General features: G+C 63.1%; 2 protein-coding genes across 5 annotated transcripts in view; one reads left to right on the top strand and one right to left on the bottom strand.

Moving 5' to 3' along the window:
- The window catches only part of SRCIN1 (SRC kinase signaling inhibitor 1), a 40,819-nt gene extending 20,606 nt beyond the window's left edge, over positions 1–20,213 (top strand). For 2 of the 4 annotated variants that reach the window (XM_026054504.1, XM_026054505.1), the window contains exons 4-20: positions 5,879–6,071; positions 6,240–6,438; positions 6,856–6,949; positions 7,382–8,214; positions 8,551–8,643; positions 8,765–8,808; positions 9,174–9,346; positions 9,589–9,764; positions 10,023–10,153; positions 11,067–11,214; positions 11,803–12,115; positions 12,283–12,526; positions 12,855–13,009; positions 13,084–13,236; positions 14,277–14,405; positions 18,221–18,358; positions 20,004–20,213. In XM_026054504.1, coding sequence (XP_025910289.1) covers positions 5,879–6,071; positions 6,240–6,438; positions 6,856–6,949; positions 7,382–8,214; positions 8,551–8,643; positions 8,765–8,808; positions 9,174–9,346; positions 9,589–9,764; positions 10,023–10,153; positions 11,067–11,214; positions 11,803–12,115; positions 12,283–12,526; positions 12,855–13,009; positions 13,084–13,236; positions 14,277–14,405; positions 18,221–18,358; positions 20,004–20,129 — 3,342 coding nt within the window. In that variant the 3' untranslated portion in view covers positions 20,130–20,213. Of the gene's footprint in view, positions 1–5,878; positions 6,072–6,239; positions 6,439–6,855; positions 6,950–7,381; positions 8,215–8,550; positions 8,644–8,764; positions 8,809–9,173; positions 9,347–9,588; positions 9,765–10,022; positions 10,154–11,066; positions 11,215–11,802; positions 12,116–12,282; positions 12,527–12,854; positions 13,010–13,083; positions 13,237–14,276; positions 14,406–18,220; positions 18,765–20,003 lie in introns of those variants that run through there. The other 2 variants (XM_026054507.1, XM_026054506.1) reach the window with 2 other exon arrangements.
- Positions 20,214–23,539: 3,326 nt separating this feature from the next.
- Positions 23,540–23,822, bottom strand: part of ARHGAP23 (Rho GTPase activating protein 23) — a 24,256-nt gene continuing 23,973 nt past the window's right edge. The window contains exon 27 of the mRNA XM_026054398.1: positions 23,540–23,810. Within this exon, the coding sequence (XP_025910183.1) occupies positions 23,540–23,810 (271 nt within the window). The remainder of the gene's footprint in view (positions 23,811–23,822) is intronic.

Here is a 23,822-nt window from a genome sequence, read left to right as displayed (position 1 = left end):
TCGGTGTGAGCTGCAGCCTCGGCAGGGAGGAGAGGGAGCAGGAGGGGCCGCTCCTCGCTGCATGCGCTGTGCCTGTCCCTTGCACTTGGCTTGAGCACTTGCACGCCGCCGTTTCCCCCSGTTTTGCTTCTCGCCTCTCCCTCGGAGTCTCCCCTCGTTGCACAAGCAGCCAGAGGCTCTTTCCGCTTTTACGTGCGGGAGCTGAGGCCGGGCTCCGCGGCGCCCCGCTRTGCGCTCCGGGGCGCGAGGCCCCGCGCCCTGTTCTCTGCCAGCTGCACCTTACAGTGCCGCGCAAGTGTCTGCGGGTGGCACAGCAGCAGAATCACCGGTTATTCGCTTTATTGCACTAGGACCTGCTTTGTGCCCCAGGCAGCCCAAAGGAGACCCCAGCGGGCATCCCTGGGCCGTGCCAAGGACCCGTGCGTGGCCGGTGCTTCCCGCCAGCCCCTTCCGAGCTGTTCCCGTCTTGTTCGGCCGCGTAAAATGTGCTCGTCGCAGCAATTCCCCTTCCTGCCTCCTCCTCCTCCTCGCGCCGGGATGCGGCGGCTGCGCTCCAAGGTCGCCCGTGTTGCTGGATGACCTTGGCATGTTGTCCCTGGTGGGGCTGCGCTTCCTGCAGGAGCGAACAGGCGTTTTGCTTGGCAATGCTGGGGTTGGGTTGTCCAAAAACGCACAGTATGTGCGCTTGTTCCGAGTTTTCATTCCTGAAGCGCCTGGGAAGCGCGTGCCGGCAGCGGCTCTCCATGTATTCCGCTGCCGGCGCTCTCCCTGGCAAGCTCTGGTCACGTCCCACCTCTGGCATTCCCTGGCACTGTGGGGAAAGGCACGAAAGGATCGCTTTATTTTATTGATTTATTGTGAATAAGGRAAGAAACAGCCAGGAGCAGCTCTGGGTCCTATAGCGTCCCATAGGGTCGGGATACCTTTGCGTTGCAAATGTGGCACCTTCCAGTGGCTCTGTCCCCTCCTGGAAATGCAGCAAGGGTTAAATTGCTGATGCATCAGCACAACCTGCGCTGGGGTCCCCTTGGCGCTGGGCTGGTGCCCCGGATTCGGACTCTCTGCACCTAGATCTGTTGAAGTTGTGAGGTTTCTTGCTTGTTTGTGTGCTCGGAGGGTGGCTGTGAGGGGTGTCGAGGTCACCGAGATGCTCAGGGTACCCACGTTAATCTGGGGCCCCGTGCAGGGTTTGTCCCTTGCTCCTGTGCACATCTGGCTGCCGGGAGCCGGCTGCGCACATCTGGTGGGGAAAGGCCCCTTCCTTTAGTCAAGGGGTCTGGTTTTAAAAACTAATCCGATTTTAACGCTAATCCTGTTAACATTGAGATCAGGATTAATTCTGCCTTAATCGGGATAATCCTGACAATGTGGAGCATTAGACATCGGTTGAATTATTGTTGCCGTGAGCAGCGGGCTCTTAATTCGGCGGCGAGACCCAGGCGGGGCCAGCGGGATTGGGGCTGGGATGGCCCTGGCCACCTGCGCTGGGGGCGGCGCATGGGATACCATGTCATCCCCATGGGAGCACCCAGGACCCCTCTCCTCCTTGATCCCCCGTTTCTGCAGCCCGGTTGCTTCCCAGTTGCCGCCTGTTTTGCCCTCTGCTGCTTCCGGATGCACGGAGCACATGGAAACACGGGGCTGCTGCCCAGAGCTGGCACTGGCGGTGGGAAGTGTCCCCTTACCCGGGCTCCGCTCGTCTTACCGAGGAGCCGTGGGCTCGTTGCTCTCGAGGAGCATCAATAATGGAGCGGCGGCCGCATCGTTAGGAAGGAGCGGAGCGCTCGGAYGCGCTGGCGCCGCTCGGCTCCTCTCCCGCTTTGCAGCAAGGTTCCTCGGTGGCACGAGCTGGTGGCACCGCGGTGGCCGCTTCTGGTGCCCGGGTCGGCCTGTGTCCTGCCAGGGTCCCCTCCTGGGCAGGGAAGGGCAGATGCTGCCGAGAGCTGGGTTGAATTACGGCCAAGTTGGTTCTTCCCGACCCCAGGCAAACAGATGGGAACAGGTTGGCCGGGCTGAAACACTGCAGTGGCCCTGAGATGGGGAAGGCAGAGACATGGAGGGGAAATGTTACCRAGGGCAAAACTGCTGGGAATGCTCCCACCTCCTCCCTGCTGGTTTCTTTAACAGCTCGYGGAGCTGCTTGGAAGGGGGGGAAAAGTTTCAAATTTCAATTAAAAATTTCCTTGGAAATGTTGACAGCAGGAGAGCTGCGGGAGGGACAGATGTTGTTTTTCTTGCAGCTTTGCTAACAGCTCGGTTGGCGCTGACCCCGCTCGGAATCAGGAGGGTGCGYGGAGCCACCCGGCCACTTGTGTCCCCGCGTTCCCTGCGCTCCAGCACCGGCATCCCGGCACGCGTGGCATTCCCACCTGCAGGGAGAGGCTTTCCCGGGAAGCCAAGCTCCTCTGACATGCCGATTTATTTATTTTTCCCCAAAGGCTGCAGCTGAAGAGCTCCGTGCCGGAGCTGCATGGGGCATGGGGGCTGCAGCCGGCGCCGAAGCTTTTCCAGAGGAGACCAGGGAGTTTTTCCCCATCCCTTTGTTTCGGAAATCCAAGCAAAAGCAGCTAGAGGCCGGTGGGATCCGGCCCCCTCTAGCAAAGGGGAATGCACAAGCTCGCCGCGCTGCTGCCCGTGGCCGGCTCGCCGTGCGTCACCAGATGGGCCCTGCAGCCGGACCCTGGCTTAACTGGGGAGCAGGAGATTACGAGGAATTAATCCAGATCGGTGTCCGGGCTGGGGCTGCAGCTGGGGGGGGTTATTTACCCGGTAAATAACCAGTTGTGCTGCTCTGCCGGGGGCTGCGCTGGCCTCGCCAGCTGCTCCCGGGCGGCTCCAGGCTCCTGCTCCATATCCCCAGCCCGATACAACAGGGAACAGGCTGGAGATGCTGGACTTTGGCTGTGCGGCAGCTTGATGGAGTGGGGCGGCCGGCCGGGGCCTTTGAAGGGCTCCGTCCATCTGTCCCTCCGTGCGTCCCCGGCAAGGGCGGTGCGCGGCCAGCCCGCCTGTCCTCGGCGCATTCCAGCGCGTTATCTCTGCGAACGTGCCCGCATGGCGCGTGCGAAGGGGGGCCGGGGGCTGCCCTCGCGCCCGCCCGCAGCTGCTGTCCGCGTGCCCGGCCGCTCGCGCCGAGCACGGCCCCGGCGGCGGCTCCGCTCCGCGACCGCGGCGGCTGCGGCAGGGGCCGAGCTCCAGGCCACTCGGTGCCGGGGACGCTAGCGTGAAGGTTTATCCGGCCCGGCTGTGCGCTCAGGTCTGTGTTGGTGCTTTGGGGGTCCTCCAGCCGCTTTTGGGGGGTGTGTGGGGCTGGCGTCTGTGCCAGGACAGGCTGCAAGCTCTGGGTGAGCCGGGTGGCACCTGGGCGGCGCAGGGAAGCTCCATGGGCAGTGCAGGGAAGCTCCATGCGCATCCCGGTGGGATGCGCCGGGGCCCGGTCGTGCCGCCTCGTTTCTGTCAGATATATTATCCTTCTGGAAATGTTATCCTTCTGGAAATGTTATCCTTCTGCAAATGTTATCCTGCTGCAAATGTTATCCCCGCTGTGGCTGCTGCACCCAAGCGCACCGCAGCTGGCGGAACAGACCCGGGGCGCTCGTGGGTGTCGCGGGGAGGGCTGGAGCCCGGGGGGAGGCGAGCAGAGGAACCTCCTTATCTGGCTGCGCTGATATAATGAAGCTGTTCTCAGCGCTGACAGTAATGGGATTGTTGGAAGTTTTAGACACCAAAAGAATTGCTTAATTGTRTCTTTTTTTAGCTCTGGGGAGATAGGAGACAAAAGTCCCGAAATATTCCCCCCTTTCCTCATCCCACGGTGCTGGATGAAGCTGGGCAGGATGAGTGGGGGCCGCCTTGCCGGCTCATGCGGTATCTYGGAGCACGGATAAGGCAGTCGTGAGGCGGAGCATTAACCCCAATCCCTCTGCACGCTCCCTGCTCTGCCAGGACCCCGCGCTTCCCAGGATAATTGTCACGGYGGCGCTGCCCGGCTCTTCCTGGTGCTTCATCCCTTCGGCTCCTGGTCCCGGACTCCTGGGCCCCACGTGCTCGGCCGTGGTGCGCAGTGCAGGAGGCCAGAGGCAGCRGGCGAAGCCCTTGGCTCCCTGGGGCTCCCGATGCAGGCTAATGAGCAGAACGGTCCCTCCTGGGCGACAAACCCATTAATTTTCCTCCTGCTCTTTAGAAAGAAAAAAAACGTTGCTGGGTGATGTCATCGCTTGTGCTCTCAGGTGACCTTGGTGACTTGGGCCAGCTGAAGCCTTGGGGAGGAGGATGAGGATGGGACAGGGAAGCTCATCCTCCCCCCCCGCTCTGCGCCCGTGGGATGCGTCTCTGCGGATGCGGGAAGCGTGCTGGGATGCAYGGAGCCGCAGCCCGTAGCAACAAGGATGCTCCGTGGCAACCGCAGCCTCTGCGTCCCGGAGTGTCACGGAGAGAGACACATCCCCGCCCTCGCTGCATCGATCTGCCCGTGATGATGATGATGATGATGGGATTTTTTTTTTCCCCAGACAAAACACGCCTTGGGGAGGGGATGCGCTGAGCTCTGCACGATCAAACCGTCTTTGGCCTCGGGTTGTAGCTCAGCTTGCAAAGCCCAGCCCGGGCTGGGTGCTGACGGGGGGCAGCACCATGAAACCGGAGTGGTTTTGTCCCCAGCACTGGAGACTTGGTGACTCCAAGTCCTTGAGGGCTCCTGGCTGCCTGTCCTGGGTCTGAAGTTGCAGGATTTTCTCTGGAATACATTCCTGGGAGAAAAAAAATGGACATCTGTCACCTGGGAAGAGGCAGCTCAGAACCAGGTCTCCTGGCCCTGCAGGGCACAGGCTGGTTCCTGCGCCCAGTGTCGAGCTGCTGGGAACAAATACCTGGGTGCATTTTGTGCAAAAACAACAGAAATAGGCAGTCAATTTTCCAGCAATTAGCTACAGAGAGAGCATTTCAAGTTGTAGGAAACCCCGCCCCGCAGGATTAATTAAAGCCTCCAATTAATGCCTAATTTAAATGATGATGATGGCTGTTATCATTTCATATTGATTTTTTTTCCCTTTCTGCTCTCAAAATAGAACTGCCGTCCCTTCCGTGCTGCCTTTTCCACACCCCGGGAGCTGTTTGTTCCCTCCCGTTGATTTGTCGCGGTTAAGCGTGCGCGCGCAATGGGGCTTGGCGCCGCGCCGGGCAGGCTCGCCCCGCACGGACCTGGATGCTCCGTGTCCCACGGGATCCRGTGTCCCCGTGTCTGTCCCGTGTCCCCATGTCTGCCCTGCACCGGGATGCTGTGGCTCTGTGGATGCAGCTCCTGGCCATGGTCCCCAGCTGGGGCCACAGACAGGACTTGGGGACGTGTGCGTAGAGAAGCCTTGTCCGTAGCCGGGCYGCTTGCACGCAGGATATATACCTGGCCGTGTGAAATTGGACTCCCAGCATATTAAATTTTTACTACTGTAAACCCAAGCCCATTACGTTCCCGCAGCTCGGGCAGCCGTAAACCTTGCTGCTTCCAGAACCAACCAGGCATTTATGTTTCCCGGGAGCGCCTTCGTTGGCGTAATGGATGTCTAAGCTGTAATTGCGAAGGTTATCGGTTGTTCCCGCGCTCGCGTGCGAGCCCTGCCTYACGTGCAGAGCAGCTATCCGTGGGTTTATTTCCATGGGTTGCGGCAGAGGTGCCTGGAATGGYGCTGGAGGCTTCGGGATGCCGAATGCTGCAAGCGGCRAGYGCGCYGCGGTGCCAGGTGAGGGGCGTTGAGTGCTCGTGTGTGCTTGGAGCAGGGGATGGAGGAAGCCTGGAGCTTGGTCCTGCCTCTGGATGGTGCTGGGGGGCTGAGCAGCTCCCCTGCTGCCGCCTCCCCGTGACCTCTCCCTCCTCCCTCTGCAGACACGGAGCTCCCGACATTCCCAGGGCTCCCAGCCCGGCTTGGCCGACCAGGCCAAACTCTCCTTTGCCTCGGCCGAGTCCCTGGAAACCATGTCGGAAGCGGAGCTGCCGCTGGGCTTCAGCAGGATGAACCGGTTCCGGCAGAGCCTGCCGCTGTCGCGCTCGGCCAGCCAGACCAAGCTGCGCTCGCCAGGTACCGTCACCCTCGCCCGGCGCTGCCGGCAGCCGCGGGGGGCTGCAGGGCTCCCGCTTTGGGCGCGGAGCCCCCCAAACCCTCTAGTTTGGCCCCTTGCTGCCGAGCCGCGCTCCTCGGCGGCGCCTCGCGCTCCGCGCCGCCGCTCACGCCTCGCTCCGCTTCCAGGGGTCCTGTTCCTGCAGTTCGGTGACGAGACGAGGCGCGTCCACATCACCCACGAGATCAGCAGCATGGACACGCTGCACGCCCTCATCGTGCACATGTTCCCCCAGAAGCTCACCATGGGCATGCTGAAGTCGCCCAACACGGCCATCCTCATCAAGGACGAGGCGCGCAACGTCTTCTACGAGCTCGAGGACGTGCGGTGAGGCTGCGGGATGCTCCTGCGGGGCTTTTTCCTCCTCCGACTGCTGCTCTGCCTGCAAGGATGGGCCAGTGCCTTCCTTTGCTATGGGGGGGTCCAAAGACCTTTGCAACGGAGGAGGGTTTTCTTGGAGCTGATGCAGGGACCAAAGGCCGCATGAGGGTCTTGGGAAGAACCTGGAAAAACTAGGACAATATTTGCTCATCTCTGCAAAGCCTGACCCAGGAAAACCTGGGAAACCATGGAAACTGCTGGACCGACTACTCCTACTGCTGGCACATGAGATTGATTTCCCTTTCTTTGAGGGCTTCAGAGAAGATGAGATTAGTGGGATGGGAGCAGAAGGATGTGGGTGCCGTGGGGGCTGGCAGGGCACCCCACGACGTGCCTGGCTCACAGCTCTCCCTCTCCTTGCAGAGATATCCAGGACAGAAGCATCATCAAGATTTACCGCAAAGAGCCGCTCTACGCCTCCTTCCCAGCCTCGCACCTCACCAACGGCGACCTGCGGGTAAGAGGGGCACCCGTGTGTCCGCGGGGTGCCACGGGCCCGCCCTGCGTCCCCGGGCTGCGGTTGGGGAAGAGGGATGTGACGGAGCCCGAGAGGCTGGTGATGGGCGCAGGAGCAGTGACTGCTTCACATCCCGGGTGCTGCAGTTACTGTTAATGGATGCGGAGAGTAACAGGCGGTAGGGAATTCATGCGGAGGCGCGGATGCCCACGTGGTGTGCGTGCGGATGCGCACAGGGAGCACACAGATGCGCACAGGGAGCACACGGGTGCACACAGGGATGCCTGGCTGTGCACGTGCATGCAGAGCATCCCGCCGGAGCCTCCTCAGTGGGGACCCGGACGTGCCCCCTGTCCGGGGGTGGCACTGCGGTGGGCAGAGCCGGGCGAGGGGCCACGGGCGGCCGAGGCTCACGGTGTCCCCCGCTTGCAGAGGGAGATGGTGTTTCCGTCGCGGGAGTCGTCGCCCACGCGCCGCCTCAACAGCCTCTCCCCGGCCTCGCACCTGGCCTCGGCCTCGCCGCCGCCCGCGCTCCAGTCGGCCTCGCCGTCCCGCTCGCGCATGTCGTACAGCGGCGGCCGCCCGCCCTCCTACGCGGGCAGCCCCGTGCACCACGGCGAGCGGCTCGGCGGCCTCCCGCCCGCCGCCGGCGTCTCGCCCAGCCCCAGCGCCATCCTGGAGCGCCGCGACGTGAAGCCCGACGAGGACCTGGCCGGCAAGAACGTGATGCTGGTGAAGAACGAGGGGCTCTACGCCGAGCCCTACGGCATGGTGCACGAGGGCCGCCTGAGCATCACGTCCACGCAGTCGCTGGCCGGCATGGCCGAGCCCTTCGGCTACCCCGGTGGGCTCTACAAGAGGGGCTCCGTGCGCTCGCTCAGCACCTACTCGGCAGCCGCCCTGCAGACGGAGCTCGAGGAGAGCCTGTACAAGCCGGGCGCGCCGGTCTACGGTGACGCGTACGGGCCCGGGCTGCCCTTCCGCATGCCGCCCTCGTCGCCGCAGAAGGTGCCCGACGGGCGCCTGGTAGACGTGCCGCCCGGGCAGAGCCCCCACAGCCCCTACTCGGGCCCGCCGAGCCGCTCCTCGCCCGTGCGCCAGTCCTTCCGCAAGGATTCCTGCTCCTCCGTGTTCATGGAGAGCCCCGTGAACAAGCCGCGCAACCCCGGCGCCGCCGGTGCSGCCGAGCTCTTCCCGGGCCCTGGTGAGCGCCCGCTCTCCGCGTTCGGCTCTCCSGTGCCGGCGGCCAAGGACGCTGAGACGAGGTGAGGAAGGCAGCGGGAGGAGCTGCCCCGGTGCTGCCCAGCATGTGCCTGGGCGGCTGGAGGTGCAGCCAGGGTGGGCTCAGCCCCTGTGGCTCCAGGAGCGGGGAAAGGATGAGCCCCAAATCGTGCGGCCCCCATGGAGCAACTTGGAGGCGGTCGSGGAGGATGGAGCGGGCCAGGGACCGCGGGAACCTCGTGGTGCTGCTTGTCACCATTCCCAGCATGGGGAGTGAGCACTCCTAGTGCCATGAGGGTGGAGGGGGGTCTCGCAGGGACCCTGCGGTGGGTGGGTGCGTGATGGGGCCACCCTGGGTGCTCATGCGGCCCCTCTCGCAGGGAGCGCATGGAGGCCATGGAGAAGCAGATCGCCAGCCTGACGGGGCTGGTGCAGAGCGCCCTGCTCCGCGGCTCCGAGGCCGAGACCCCCAGGTACGGAGGGGAGCGGGACGCGCGGTGGGGGGCAGCAGCCCCCGTCGTGTCCCTGCTCGCGGTGCGGGGGAGGATGCGGGTGCCTCGTCCCTGCTCACCCCTCTCCTCTCTCTTGTTGCAGCGAGAAGACGGAGACCACGAACGGCGGGACCCCGCCGTCAGTGTGTGAGTGAGCGGGGGGGCAGAGCCAGCCCCCGGTGCCCCGACCCCAGGCCCTCATTGGGACTCCCTCTTGGAGCCCACCGGGGTTTGCACAGAGCCGTGGTCCTGGGAGACGCTGTGGGCAGAGCCCGGGAGGGGGCATTCCCTGGGAGCAGCACGTGCCCTGGGATGGGGAATCTCCTCCATGGAGCTGAAGGGCCCAAACCCAAGGGRAGAGCAGAAATGGGGGCAGCAAAGGGGCTGGGACAAGAGTCCCCCATGCCCTGAGGCTGGGGGACGGGCCAGGCAAGAGGGGTCCTGGGCTGGGAACTGCAGGGACAGCGAGAGGGCGACGCTGCCCTTAGCCCCCCCGTTTTCCCTCGGTGCAGCAGCCAGCCGGAGCGGCACGGGGACGCCGGTGCCCCCGCCGCCCTCGGCCACGAGCACGCCCGCGGGCCAGCCCACGGCCGTCACTCGCCTGCACATGCAGCTGCACCTGCACGACCTGCAGCAGAACGCCAGCGACCTCCGCAACCAGCTGCAGCAGCTCAAGAAACTGCAGGTGGGTCCTGCCAGGAGCCCCGCTGCGGACCCCAGCCCATGCCAGGGCATGGAAACCCATCCCTCTTTCCTGGTGTCCTTGCGGAAAAGTCCTTGTGGAAAAGTCCTTGTCTTCGTGTGGCGGAGCTTGCTCTGTGAGGGGTGCTCGTGCAGGAGGGCGCTTCACTAAGCGCAGAGCCTGGATGGCATCTGGGGCCTCGATGCAGACCCAAAGGTCTCATGGCCCGTTTGTCTCGTCTGCAGCTGCAGAACCAGGAGACGGTGAAGACCATGCTGCGGCGGACGGAGACGGAGATCAGCGTGCGGGTGACGGACACCATGCGCAAGCAGGAGGACCCGCTGCAGCGGCAGCGCAGCTTGGTGGAGGAGGAGCGGCTGCGCTACCTCAACGAGGAGGAGCTCATCACCCAGCAGCTCAAGTGAGAGCCCCTGCTGCTTGGGGCCCCTCGAGGCGCCGGCACTCACCTTGGGTTGGGGTTCTTGCATGCCAGGTCGTGCACGGCGTAAATGGCATCCCTGCGTGGGGTCCCCTGGAGCGATGGGGGAAGGTGTCACGTCCGCAGCCCTGCTCTGCGCCCCGCCATGCAGTGCAGGACACGAGCAGGGRACACCTGCGCTGCTGCTCTGCCCAGCCCCAGCGTGACGGTGACATCCTTGTCCTGCCTCTGTGTTTGCAGTGACCTGGAGAAGTCCGTGGAGAAAATCCAGAAGGATTTAGCCCACAACCACCGACTCATCCCGGTGCAGGAGCTGGAGGAGAAGGCTGTGGTGTTGAAACAACTTGGGGAGACCCTGACAGACCTCAAAGGTGAGTGGCAGTGAGCACAGGGGACAGGGGACACCCCGGGGACCCACAGGGCTGGCAAGTGGCAYCTGCTGCCATCTCCCTGCTCCGTCCGTGCTGCGGCAGCCCCCSTTGGGTGCACAAACTGTTTGGTTTGTGCTTGCATGCCGGGCACCCCCAGTGCTCGTGCGCTTTGCCGACCTGCTTCCTATGCACCTGGGCCACCGGCCCGTGGGACAGGCACCTTCATGGCCTCAGCATGTGCCTGTGTCCCCAGGGAGCTGCGCCGCTGGCCCTGCACAGCCGCACTGCTGTCCCTGCACGTCTCTCCCTGCATGGCCGAGCTGCTGTCCCTGCAGCTGCACTGCTGTCCCTGTGACAGTGCTGCCCTCGGAGCCCCGTCCCTGCTCGCTCTGCTGTCCCCGGCCATCCTGCACGCGCTGCCCACTGTCCCCCCACAGCTCGTGGCTGTCCCAGCCGCAGGGTGGCACGTGGCTCTCGCGCACCCTGCGCATACTGCGTTTCCCTCTCCTCCCCATCCTGCTTTTTGCAGGCAGATGCGTGCGGCGCTTGGATGCGTGGGGCCAGAGTCCCTGTGTCCCCAGGCCATGGCCGCAGCGGATGATGATTTGATGGACAGGGGGGTCCAGGGGGTCTCGGGGGTATGGGACAGAGGTGCAAACARCTCAATTCCCCCCAGCCTTTATAAAAACCGAGGCTGACGCTGAGCAGCCCGGACAAGCRAGCGGAGCGCGGCAGGGAGCCAGCTCCGCATTGCGCGCTGCCTGCTCACCAGGGCCACCGTCCAGGCTGAGCAGCCTCCAGGGCGCATCCCGCTCCATGCGGCAGGGCGCGCGTGCCGCGGGAGCGAGGATGGGCCCGGGGGACAGCGCGGGGGGCCCGCGGCGCCGCCGTGACCCCCGCCGTCCCGCCGCAGCCCAGTTCCCCAGCCTGCAGAGCAAGATGCGCGTGGTGCTGCGCGTGGAGGTGGAAGCCGTCAAGTTCCTCAAGGAGGAGCCCAACCGGCTGGACGGGCTGCTCAAGCGCTGCAAGGCGGTCACGGACACCCTCGCGCAGATCCGCAGGTGAGCGCCGCCGCCGCGGCCCCCCAGCCCTGCTCTGCACCCCACAAATAACTGCCTCGCCCCTCTGTGCACCCCGGCAGATGTGACTCTGATGAAGGAAATCGTGCTCTGTATCTAACGATAGTTGTCACGGGGAGGCCGTGCCGGCGCTGAGCCCGCCTGCCTGCTCGCATTACGAGACCCTTGGTGATCGCTTGTAGCTTGGCCAAATTGGAGGAGGAATGCTCCATCGCCGGGGCTCGCCTCGGGCTCTTCTCTAGCCTGGTTTTCTAGGGAAATGAGCTTCTATGATCACTCAGTGTATGAATCTGCCTACCTGTCATTCCCCCTTTCCTAATAATTCCTGAATCCAGTGGCCAGCTGCAGCCAAATTGAACAGAGGAGCAGAATTCTGAGCGATGCCCGTTTCTCATGAGTTTCATCACGGTGGATGTCGGGTGGAGGGCACGGGTGCTGCTCCTTCGTAGCCACCAGAGAATCCAAAGCTCCAGCTGCGAAATGCAGGCGTTGGGGAGAGCGGGGTGGTGACGGGGCTGGGGGTCGTGTCCGTGCCGCACGGTGACCTGGTGCCTTCCGTGTCCCCRCCAGGCAAGTGGAGGAGGGCGTGTGGAGCACCCCGAACAGCCTCAGCCAGTCGCCCAAGAAAATCGCCCCCGAGAGCGACTTCAGCAAAGGGCTGGATTTGGAGACCCCGCCGAGCCCCCCCGTGAGCCTCCATCACCTGCCACCCGTCCCAGAGCCCCTGGGCATGGCCGGCTTTGGGCACAGCCCCCCCCAGACCCAGAGCCACCCCGGCAAGAGCAATAACCCTGCCCGTGCTCCGGAGATGGTTCCTGCCAAGACCCAGACGGGCCCGGAGCCCCCGAGCAAGAAGAGCGCCGACAAAGCCGTCTCCGTGGAGGTGAGCGTTCCTGCCAGGGTCCTCTCCACCGGCGATGTCCCTTGGGAGCATCCTCAGGTTGCACGTGGAAAAGCCGGGATGTGGCCCGGGTCACGGGGCGGGTTGGGGGGCCCTGGTCCCGTCCCCGCCGCGAGGGCGGCCGCTGCAGCGCGCTCCGTCGCTCGCAGGCTGCCGAGCGTGACTGGGAGGAGAAGCGCGCGGCGCTGACGCAGTACAGCGCCAAGGACATCAACCGCCTCCTGGAGGAGACGCAGGCCGAGCTCATGAAGGCCATCCCCGACCTGGAGTTCGCGGCCAAGCACAAGCAGAGCGCGGGCAGCGCCGCCTCCACGCCGGAGCACAAGCCCTCCAAGGCGCAGCACGCGACGAAAGCCACGGGCAAGGGGGACCCCAACGGCCGCCGGGGCTCAGGTACCGCGCGGGGACGGCGGGGGACCTGGGACACCTGGGATCGCAGAGTGTTGTGGTTGGAGCGCAGAGTGTTGTGGTTGGAAAAAACCTTCAAGATCAAGCCCAAAATCTCGGGGGCAGGATTTTTGCTTTCTCCACGGATCTCTTTCTGCTCATGGCCAGGCTGTGTCCTCACTGTCCTTGTCCTGCTGTCACTGTGCGTTTCCCTGGGCACAGCGGTGGTGCCTCGAGGGGAGCTCTWCTAGACGGGGAGGCAGGAGCAGAGTCCAGGGCGTTGGATTGGGGAAGGGGAAGGGCTCTGCTCTCTCACGGTGTCTTCCGTGCCCAGATGAGCTGACGGTGCCCCGGTACCGGACCGAGAAACCCTCCAAGTCGCCGCCGCCTCCCCCTCCTCGCCGGAGCTTCCCCTCGTCCCACGGGCTCACCACGACCCGCAGCGGCGAAGTCATCGTCACCAGCAAGAAGGAGCCTGGTTTCATGAAGGTAGGGAGGTCCTCGGTGGCTGGAGCTGCGGTGCACGGGCCTGGCCCCTCATCCATCCCACTCTCCCCTTGCAGAAAGCAGAGTCGGAGGAGCTGGAGACGCAGAAGCCCCAGGTCAAGCTGCGACGGACGGTGTCGGAGGTGGTCAGACCTGCTTCCACGCCCCCCATCATTGCCTCTGCCATCAAAGATGACGATGATGAGGACCGCATCATTGCGGAGCTGGAGGTGAGCGCGGCAAGGGCTGTKGAGAGCCCTCGGTTCCTGGGACAGCAGCTCCGGCTTGGTCCACGTTGTCGCTCTAGATGTGATGGGAGTAGGGAACTGGTGGGTAAAGGAACATCTCAAGCCCTGGGCCTGCAGCAGGTCCCCCTGCTCCTTGTCCCACCTGCCAGCAAGAACGTGGCACTGTGGAGATGGGCCACACGAAGCGGCTGCAGCTGGTGGCAGTGCGGTGCTCCTGGYGCTCGGTGCCCGCTTTACCAGCCCTCTGCGGCGCTTCCAGTCTCGCGCTCCAAGACTCGTTGTCTTTAGTGCTGTGCAGCTTTGGCTGGAGGTTCTTTGGGTTTGGCCGCCCGGCACCCTGCAGAGAGGCCACCTGAGATGCCCTTCTGGGGCTCTGCATTGTGCTCCCTGCTAAGCCAGGTACTGCCCCACAGCCAGCTCCATGCGTTTGCCAAGAGCGAGGTGCCCAGGTGCCCTGCGGATCCCAGTGGCTCCCATTAGGATCCCACTAGGAGCAGCTTCATGGGCAAGTCATGCCTGCAGCCTCCTTGCAGAGGCACCAAGGCTCCTCGTCCCCTTGTCACGCCGAGGAGCTGGCAGTGATGGGGCAAACCTAGGCCCCATCTCAGAACCAGGGACCTTGTGTGTCTAGGCTGAGCATGCTGCTGGGGGCAGCCCAGGGACAGAGTTTCCCTGGCTGGTCCCCTGCCTCCTTGCAGAGCAGCTGGAAAAGGTTCAGAGGAGCAGCTCCGTGGTGGGACCTTGTGTGTCTAGGCTGAGCATGCTGCTGGGGGCAGCCCAGGGACAGAGTTTCCCTGGCTGGTCCCCTGCCTCCTTGCAGAGCAGCTGGAAAAGGTTCAGAGGAGCAGCTCCGTGGTGGTGCCTCCATGCCCAGGCTCTGCTCAGTGTCACACATGTGTTGTCCCCGAGAGCAGCAGATCACTTGCTACCAGTGGCCACCAAGCCCTGAGGAGCATCCCTGCGAGCGCAGCCTCCGCCGCCCTGCGCCTCCCGGCTCCAACGTGCCCTGTTTGACTCCCCAGGTGTTTCAGAGAAGCTCAGCCTCCCCTTTCCTCCCCAAGCTCCGTTTCGAGCCGCTCGCGGCTGCCGTCTCCCCTGGGCACGCAGACTTGTGGCCCAACGGAGCCTCCGGTGCAGCCCAAGGATGGAAGGTAACAGCTCCGAGCCCTCCTCCTGCCTCACAGGCTCCTGCTGCACTTTAACCAGCCTCATCTCCAGCCTCCTTTTAACTCTTTTTCTCTCTCTGCATCTCCTCTGGTTTAACAAACTAATGGCTCTCTTCACTCTTGCTCACAACCCTGTGTGCCACCCTGGCAYGGCACAGGACCGGGCACTAACCATGGCACTCCCTGTGCCTGCAATCCGGGGATGCTCCTGCACACACCAGCCCCTGGATGGGGAAAACACAGAGGGCACCCCCTGAATTGTGCATGGGGAGGGTGCCTGGTGACTTGTCCGGGAGGGTGTCACTGCCACAAGGGTGTCACTGTGGCGGGTGATGCATGAGGAGCCCCTGCCACGTGCATGATGCTGGCATGGGGTGAAGGGGCCCCGTGTGCCTCCCTCCCTGCCCTTCATCTTCCAGGGAGGGAGGAATTGGAGATGCCTGGAAGGTGGATGGAATGGAGCAGAGGGTGCCCATGGAGGGGGACAGGAGAAAAGGTGCAGAAAGGACCTAGCCAAGGGGAGCAGCAGGGCTGGRTGGGCTGCACCCATGGCAAGGGGACAGGCCCAGGGGGACACGGTGATGCAGAGCAGCTTCCCGTGTTCCAAAGGGGCCGCACGGTTTCCTTGCACCCTGCAAAGGCCTCCGTGGGTTCCCATCCTTGCCCAAACCCTGGCAGGGGATGCAGAGGCCCCTCTCTGTCACCGTGCTGTGACAGAGGCCGCGGTGCCACCGGCCCGTCACCGCAGCGCCGCCTGCCCCACGGCGACGAGCCCCTCTCCTCGGGCTGGACCCATCCCAGGCTGCAGGGGACACCTCTTCTGGAGAGCGTTTSTCTCCCGCAAGCCCTTCCACCGCCTGCGCTGGCCTCCCCCGGGGCACGGTGTCGTCCCTGGGGGACGTGGCACGGTGTTGGCCCCAGGGGACGTGGCGCGGTGTCGGCCCCGGTGGACGTGGCACGGTGTCGGCCCCGGGTGCCATGCACTCTCCCCATCGTGGCAACAGAGATGCAGGGGGAAGGGGGACAGTGTTTTCCTGGTGGCTTCTCAGCACTCGGGGCTTTAAAGGTCTTGCTGTCCTTTGCGGTGGATCTTCCCCTGCCTTTGACTCTCATTTCCAAAGGAATTTGAGCAATTTAGTTGTGCGCGTGAGTCCCGTAACCTCCTAAGGCCGAGGGAAGCTGGAATCTCTCTGTGCCTGTGAAAAATCAGAGGTGCCCAAGTGGCTGGGCCTGGGCGAGAGCCAAGCGCATCCCCTCGCAGCCTTGGTCTGCTCCCCAGCACATCCTAACGTGTCCGCCTTCCCCTCCCAGGAGCCGGAGCGCGTGGGGGCTCCGGGGAGCGGGACGGTCTCCCTGCCGCGGATCGTGCTCTCCGAGTGGGTGTCCCAGCCGCCTTCGCCCGAGGCGGAGCCGGAGGCCGCGCAGGGATCCGGCACCGCAGGCTGCGAGGACGGCAGCGGCGGAGCCGGAGCAGAGCGGGTGCCGGCGCCTCGGGGAGCACCAGGGCGCTCTGCGGAGGTGCCCTCCCCGGGCAGGCTCCAGGGCTGCCCCGACGAGCAAGCGAAGCGCCAGGCGTCTCTCGGCGCTGTGGAAGCATCCCCGGCCGCACGCGGAGGCGTTTGGGTGCTGGGCAGCGACGGGCCGTGTCCCCCGAGGCCCCAGGGCCAGCAGCCCCGTGGCGAGGGAAGAGGCCCCGCAGCGGTGCGCGCTCCTGCAGGAGGCGGCGGTGGCGGCACCCCGGCCCGCGGGGACGCTGCGCATCACGGCAGTGGAGCGGGCACGTGGGAGGTCACTGCTCCTGCCCAGATCCTGCCCCTGCCAGAGCCCAGGTCTTCCCTAGGCACCGATCCGGAGCAGCAAGGGAGCGGAGAATCCCAGGCTGGGCATCCCAAGGCACCAGCTCCAGGCCGGAGCAGCCTCCGTCTTCCCGCTCGGGGAGAGGCAGCCGGGATGGAGTCCGGCGTAGGAGGGATGACGGCGGCAGGTCCCTGTGCCCTGGGTCCTCGGGGAAGGCGCCCAGAGGACGCATGTCCTCCCCACTCCATGACCCCACGCAGCCAAGAGATTTGTGAAGGCACCTACCGGAGACTGGACAGCCTTGAGGAGACCATCCGCGAGCTGGAAATCACCATCAACGAAATCAGCAGCCACGCGGCCATCGAATTCGTGTTCCCCAAGCAGCTTCTAGCAGCGGAGCGCTCCGAGGACGCCAGCAGAGGCAGGGAGGCCGCTCCGGGGCGTCTCGCACGCGGCGGCTGTGCCCGTGGCCCTGCCCTGCATCTCCACGAGGCCAACGATGCTCCGGAGAGCCCGCTGGCGAGCAAGAGCAAACCAGCCGTGCGCCCAAAGCCGCCGCCGCCCCCGGGCAGCCTCCAGGTTCATTTTCTGTTATGCCCCTTGCTCTGCTCTACCCTCAGATTCGCTCGGGCACCTTCTCTTCCTCCGTCTGCCTGCCCCTCTCTGTGCATCTGCCTCCGGACAGGGCTGAGCTCTGAGCTCCTCTCCCTGGGGCAAGGACGGCTGAGAGGAGCGAGCGGGATGCGCGCGCTGACGGGGACGCTCGGAAAGCTGCTCTTCTCTCCTTCCTTTTTCCTTTCACTCCGCATAAGCACTTTCCTGACTAACTGCAGTTTAAGTGTCGCTGCAAAGCAGCAGATGTTTCTCCTAATTAAATCACAGCGCGGGCCCCCTCAAGCCATCCAAATTGGTTTCTGTTGGAATCTGCAGCAGCCGCTCGGCTTGCTGAATAGCTGGGGAAAAAAAAAAGAAAAGAAAAGGAAAACGGGTGGAAAAAAAGCCCTCAACCACACAGGAGTCWTCCTCCTCCTTTCTTAACGAGCAGTGCTCATCAATGCATCTCCCTTTTCATTTGCAGCAATTAGCTCAGCCCCGCTGCTCACTTACGCCCTGGCCCCCTCCCAGGCGCGCTGCGTAAGCGGCCCTTGCGCAGGGGGGAGCTGCAATTTCCTCCTGTGGAGACTCCTTGTGCAAACCCGGAGCCGAGCTGCGAGAGGGATTTACTGCTGGGGTGGATGCGTGCTGGGAGCTCGCAAAGCAAAGSCCAAATCGGGGCTTGGTAGGAGCGGCTGCAGAGCTGGGCTTSCTCTGGGCGCTCCTTAAGTTGGAGTCGGAGAGGGCTAGTCTTGCTTGAGGTTTCCAGGCTGGTGCTGCTTGGATGCAAAGGCCAAGACCCAGCTGCATTGGTGTCCAGGGTGGAATGTGCTGGGGATGGGAATGGCACCTTTCTGGGGCAGCCTCGAAAGTGCTGTTTTTGCCACTTTATTCGTCTGCTCGAAAGATTTGCTCCCGGTCACTCTGTCGCTGCTGTTCTTGCAAGCCCTTGTGTCTCGATCTATGCAAGACAGTGAATAAAAACCTCTGTATTCCCACTGCCGGTGCCTCCACCTGGAATCTGTTTCTGTCTCGTGCCGCCTCTTTCCCTTTCTCCGAGCTGGGCATCCCCTCCATGGACAGGGCTGCTCTGCTCCCACTCTCCGCCTCCTGTTTGCACTGCCTGCCCCAACCTGCCCCGTTCGGCTCTGCGTCCCCAAGTCCCGGCCAGCCTCCGAGCTCCCTGGAGCGGGTGCATTTCTCCTGGGAACGTGGATCTGGTGTCTTTGTTAACATGGGCACCAGCTGCAAGGTGCCTGCAGGACACCGGGGCTGGTGGTGAAGGTGCCAGGACCCGATGCATCCCGCACGCAGTGCCCGGCTGCGGGAAGAGCTTGCACATTGGCACATAATGCACATTATTATCCTGCTGTTTTTAACCCCTCTCCCCCATTTTTCTGCCTCCTCAGAGTGGCGGCGTCTCCATCCCGGCCATGAAGATGGTGAACCCGGCGTCGAGGCTGAAGCAGAGCCAGCAGGGCAGCCCCGACAAGAGCAAGCACATAAAGCAGCGAATGGAGTACATGAGGATCCAGGGACAGCAGCAGGTAGTTTATCTCTAGAGCCGCCTCGCCGGCTCCGCTCGAAGCAGCGTGAGCTGCAAGCGAGCCCGGATCCTGCTTGGTCCCYACGGTCCACAGGGGTGGTGGGCAGAGGGGTCTGCCCTCGCTAGGTGCCCTCGCTGGCACTGCCGAGGGCCTGGGGACCTGCTGCTGGACGGGAGGATCCCTTGTGTTGTCTGGGCACGATGGTTTCTTGGGCATGGGGACACCACCCTGCGCATTTGATGCAGCAGGAGGTCCCCGAGTGCCAGGGCTGAGCCCCRGGCTGAGCGTGGGGCAGGGGCTGTGACGCCCTTGTCCCCAGGGACCCGTAGACCTCTCAGAAGAGCATCTTGGGCTCTGGTGACGAGAGGCTTGGTGTCGCAAGCAAGGCGTCTGGTGCAGCCTGAGGCTGCGGTGGCCTCCCCGCGTCCCCGGCGGCGCCGCAATGACCCGCATTGCCCCTCCTCACCTCCGCACCGGTGTCCCSCTTTCCACGGGCACTGCAGGGCTTGGGGACAGCCCCGGGTCCACAGAAGCACCTTTCCCTGGGCGGGGGCAGCAGGGCTCATCCTGCCCCGTCCTCCCTTCCCTCCCCGTTCTGTGTGTCCCTCTCTTTCCCCGGGCCTGTCTTGAGCAAACCTCCCAATAAATCCAATTTTGCTCGTTCTCTTGGAACCGCACACCCAGTCAGATGAAGCCATGTTTTTTTTCCCAGTTGCCTCCAACTGTAGCTGGGGAAAGYGGGGAACAGATTTCATGCAGCTTGGGCAAACATGAGCAAAACGGGCGGCCCCATCCTCCCCTGCTCCGTCCTCCCTAGCCCGTGCCGTCGGCCCAGCCTAGTCCCTCGTGTAGCCTCCGGTGCTCCAGGTTGGAGCCGCATCCCCGTGGTGCATCCTTGTGCTGCATCCCCATGTGCCCATGGTGACAATCGCCTGCATCCCAGCTTGGGAGCCTGCAGACGGGTCCAAGCGGGCCCCTCCGGCCCCTGGACCCGGTGGCTGCAGTTTCGGCGCGTGCAGGTTTCCGTATCCCCGGTGCAGGGGYGAGGTTTTGATCCGCCCCGGGCACCCAGCGCCCGAAAGGGCCATGAGAGGGGTCTGCAAGCAGCTCGCTGGCCCCAWGCTGCCCTCGGCACAGCTCCCCTCCTCACGCTTCGGGCAAGACCCCCACGTCCTGTGCCCAGCCCCGGTGCTGGTGCCGCCGTGCGCCCGTGGCACAACGGGGCTGCGTCCGTCCCGTCCCGCGGCGCCAGCCCCACGCGGCCCCGGCTCGCTCTAACGCTGCCCTTCTTGTCCCCCCTCCCCGACTCTCTGCCCTCTCCCCCGCCTCTGTGTCTGCGTGTCCGTCCTCGTGCCCGTGTGCCCGGCGCTCTGTCCGCCCCGCTCCTCCTGCCGCTGTCCCCGTCCCGCGCAGTGACGCGCGGGACCGGCTCGCCTCGTGCTCTCTTTGTGGTGGACCCTTCCCAGCTGCTTGACCGCAGGCCTAAGTCACTGCTGCTTCTGAACAAACTCGTGTTTTTCGGTTGTTCTTTCCTTTTCTTTCTCCTTTTTGGTCTTTCTTTTGGTCTTCTACGAAACTGTCTGACTCTCCTCCCCTCTTCCTCCTCCTCCTCCTCCTCCTCCTTGAATCTTACTTTTCTTTCTAGGCCGCTAGAGCATCTAAAGAGGCCAGCGAGGCCTCCCCTGCCGTGGCAGAAAAACCCGCAGCGGGCAGAACCTCCATCCCCGTATTGACCTCCTTTGGGGCCAGGAACTCCTCCATTTCGTTCTGAGGCTCCGCGCGCGCCCTTCCTCCCTCGGCCGGGCTCCTCCAGGACCTCCGGGGCGCTCCAGGGCGGCCGGAGCGCGGCCCCGTCCTCCGGCTCGCGTCCCGCTCCCAGCGCACCCGCCGCCCGCTTGCTTTCTCTCTCCTCTCTCTCACTCTTTCATTTCGCTTTCCTGTGTTGTTTCTTTGTTATTATTATTTGCGTCTCCTTCCTTGTTCCGTTCCGCTCGCTCTCGTCCTTGGGTTTCTTCCCTGCTCGCCGCCGGCGGTTGCTGTTTGTCCAAGCAGCGCCGCGGGGCGCGAGCGAAGCAGGGGGCAAAACGGGGGGCACGCGGCCACCCAAGACCCTGCAGCCCCCCCGCCACCCGCCGGTGCTCCCGTTGGGCTCACGGAGCTATCCAGGCTCGCGGAGCAAGGTCAGTGGCCAGCACGGAGGGAACCGGCGGGCACGGGGTGCGCGGGGAGCGGGCGGCGCGTCCCAACGTGCCCCTTGACCGCGCGCCACGCGGGGGACACCGCGACACGTCCCTGTCCCATCCGCTGCCGGAGGATGCTCCGGAGAGCGGTCTGGGCTTGCTGGGGCTGCATCCCCGTCCCCGGCATGCAGGAGCAGCACCCAAGGGTGCCGGCGCGCCCCGTGCTCGCTCCGTGCACCGTGGCGCACACAAGCAAACCGCTCCTCTCGTCAGCCAGCTCGGCGCCGGGGTGGGTTTTGGTTCTTTTCTTCTTTTCTCCCCGCCCCTCCCTGTCTTTTTTTGTAAACCGATCATTTTTGTACAGAAGAACGAGCCTTTTTTTGAATAACAAAGTGAAAAAAAAATACAAAAAAAAAAAAAATCATGATGCAATTTCTTTGGATTGCAAAAAAGCAACTCTTTACATTTAAGTGAAGTGTCTTAACATTTTATATTGTTTTAAAAAATATATTTACATATTATATATATATAATATACGTAATATAAATATATATATAWAAATATTTAAAAAAAGAAAACAAAGAAAGGAATAAATCTCTTCATGTCTGGTGTGTTAGGGGTGGGTTTGCTTCCCCGGGGACGCCGGAGAGGGGCAGCTGGAGGGGGCTGGGGGCCCTGGTGTCCCCCCATCCCCTGGCCCTGCTCCCCAGCCCTGCTGGGGCCGTTGCTGGGCTGGGGGTGCGAGGGGGCCGGGGCGGCCCCTCCTGGCAGCAGTAGCAGGATCTCCTTGTGTCCAAGTGCGGAGTTTTTGAGTTATTTTTCTCGGTACCAAAGGGAATCTCTGTAGCGATGCCACAGCTTCTTATGGAGGGGGGGCTCCTGCTCTCCATCCCCCCCTCAAGTGGTGCCTGGCCCCCCTGCCCTGCTCTTCCCAACCCATGGCCCTGGTGCCTGCGGGGGACACCTGGGGGSACTCGTGTCTGGGGGTCCCATGGGGTGCATGTGCTGGGGACGGTCACAGTTGACTCTTGGTACCTGGAGCCCCCTTGGGTGCCTCTGGGCACATCTGGCTCGGACACCCCCCTCCAAGGCACTGTCCCCCACCCCTTTTCTCCATAATATCCTGTGGCTGCCGGGGCCAGGAGGGGAGTGCAGGGAAGCAGGGGGTGCCCCRTTCCTCATTTCCCCTGATTTCTCCCCATTTTTTTCCCCCCCACCTGCACCTCGCCGGCGATCCCGCTAGTTTTCTATGTGCGCGTGTGTGTCGGAGTGCGTGCGTGTGCGTCCCTCGTGTCATGGCATCATGCAACCGTGTGTGACCGCCGTCCTCGTGCGTGTGCTCAAGCCAGAGGGCAAGAAAAAAAAATGAGAAGGGCGCCAAAGAAACCCGCCCGACTTCAAAAAAGACAAAAAAAAAAGAGGAAAACGTTGCAAAAACGACCCAGAAAATCATAAAAAAAAATGAGCGCTGCCTGCATCGTGCATGTGTCCGGAGGCACCCGCTGCATGCGCACCCCGCTTTACTCGTCTGGATGTTGTTTAAAAAAAAAAAAAGCTTATGACTTTTAAAAGGACAAAAAAAAAAAAATATGTTCCTACTACTCTTTAGAGGCTGTTTTGGGGTTTTTACGCCGTCGTGTGTCTCTTAGCATGAATATTCTCGTGAGCTGTTTGGAAAAGCGCAGCGAGGCGCGCGGTGCGCGGTGGCCGCCCGCGAGCCTGTAGCGTCGTTCTCTGTATCTCGGATGCCATGGGTAGTTCTGTGCGAAACGTGACCCTTGTGACTCGCGCCCCTGCCYGGGGTGCCTTTGAGCTCCTTCCTCCCCTTTCCTACTTTTCTTTTCTATCAGAGTGTCTGGCTTTAATAAAATACTTTTTTTTTTTTCCTCTATAGCTTCTTTTTTTTTTTCATTTTAATGCTCCCACGGTGCTGGGGAGGGATGGAGGGTGAGGARGCTCTGGCCCCTAGGTGGTTGCACTGAGGAGAAAGCCAAGGAAATCCTTTCCGGAATGCCGTGAGCATGGGAAACAGGGAAATGCATGGAAAATGGGTCTGGAAACCCCTCCGCCATACAGCAATATGGAGCAAACCTCCTTGGATAACCAGTTTATTTCCAATATATAGACCAGGACTTGTGGGAAGACGATTTCCAAAGCAGAGGGTTTAGGGAGGGAACTCTGTTTAGAGGGTTTTTTTGGCAGTTTTTGCATATCCCAGATACACGTCCGACTCTTACAACACGTCAAGGGGGACGGGGGCGAGGGGGGATGCACATGCAGAAGGGTTTAAAAAGTCAACACGGGCCCAGCGCGTCGCGCGGTCGCGGCCGGTCTCTCCACAGAGCAAAACTTCTTAAAAAATCCTTATAAATCCTTTGTCATATGTTACACATTTAGAGACAATATTTACAAAAAAAAAAAAAAGAGAGAAAAAGAGAGGAACCCCCCCAACCCTTTACAGCAAATATTTGCATAACGCACGGGACGACGTGGCACCGAGGACAGGGGATCCCATCCCGCGGCTCTCGCTGTGGGCGCCCGGGGTCCCGCGCTGCCTCTGGGGCCGCCGCCACCAAAYGCGGGGACAGGTCCCCGGTGGCAGCAGGAAGGAGGCTCCCGTTGTCCCAGTGCTGGGGCAGTTTTGGGAAGGGCGCTGGAAGAGCCTCCCGCATTCCCAGGCACCGCATCCGAGCATCCGCGGCCAAGCATCCCGGGATGCGGCGTCCCTGGGATGCGGCGATGCCGCACGGGGCAGGGGGTGGCGGGTAGGACCCCTGAGGCCACCTGCGTGTCCCCATAGCGAGCGGGACCGAGGTGACTTTGCCCCTCTGCTGGCCCGGAGAGCCATCGGGGAGGGAGGGACACATAGTGACAAGGCTGGGGGAGGAAACTGTTAAATAAAAGCAGCTTGTCCAGAGCACAATTAAATACGTGAGCACACGAGTCCTTAAATTAAAGGCTGCTCCCACCCCTGGGAGCTGGCACGGAGGGAGCCGGGCAGTCAGAGCGGGGGCTGGAAGCGCAGGGAGGCGCCGGGGCTGCCCGGGGGGCTGCGGGTGGCCGCTGTCCCCGCGGTGGCCGCTGGCCGGGCTTTGGTGGACTCCAAGCTGCTGAGCCCCGAGTCCTTGTCGGGCGGCCGGCGCGGCGCCGGCGCCATCGTCACCATCATCATCCTCGCGGCCTCGGCGCCGCGCGGCTCCATCCAGTGGCCGCGCGCCAGCTCGGCGGCGGCGGCGGGCAGCACCACGGTGTGCCGGCGCCAGCCGCCCTTCCTGCGGCGGGTA

Source organism: Nothoprocta perdicaria, unplaced genomic scaffold (assembly GCF_003342845.1).
Source record: "Nothoprocta perdicaria isolate Ctin4 unplaced genomic scaffold, notPer1 scaffold_121, whole genome shotgun sequence".
Classification (NCBI taxonomy): domain Eukaryota; kingdom Metazoa; phylum Chordata; class Aves; order Tinamiformes; family Tinamidae; genus Nothoprocta; species Nothoprocta perdicaria.
Note: the sequence above shows the minus strand (reverse complement) of the source record. Positions and strands in the feature narration are given on the sequence as shown.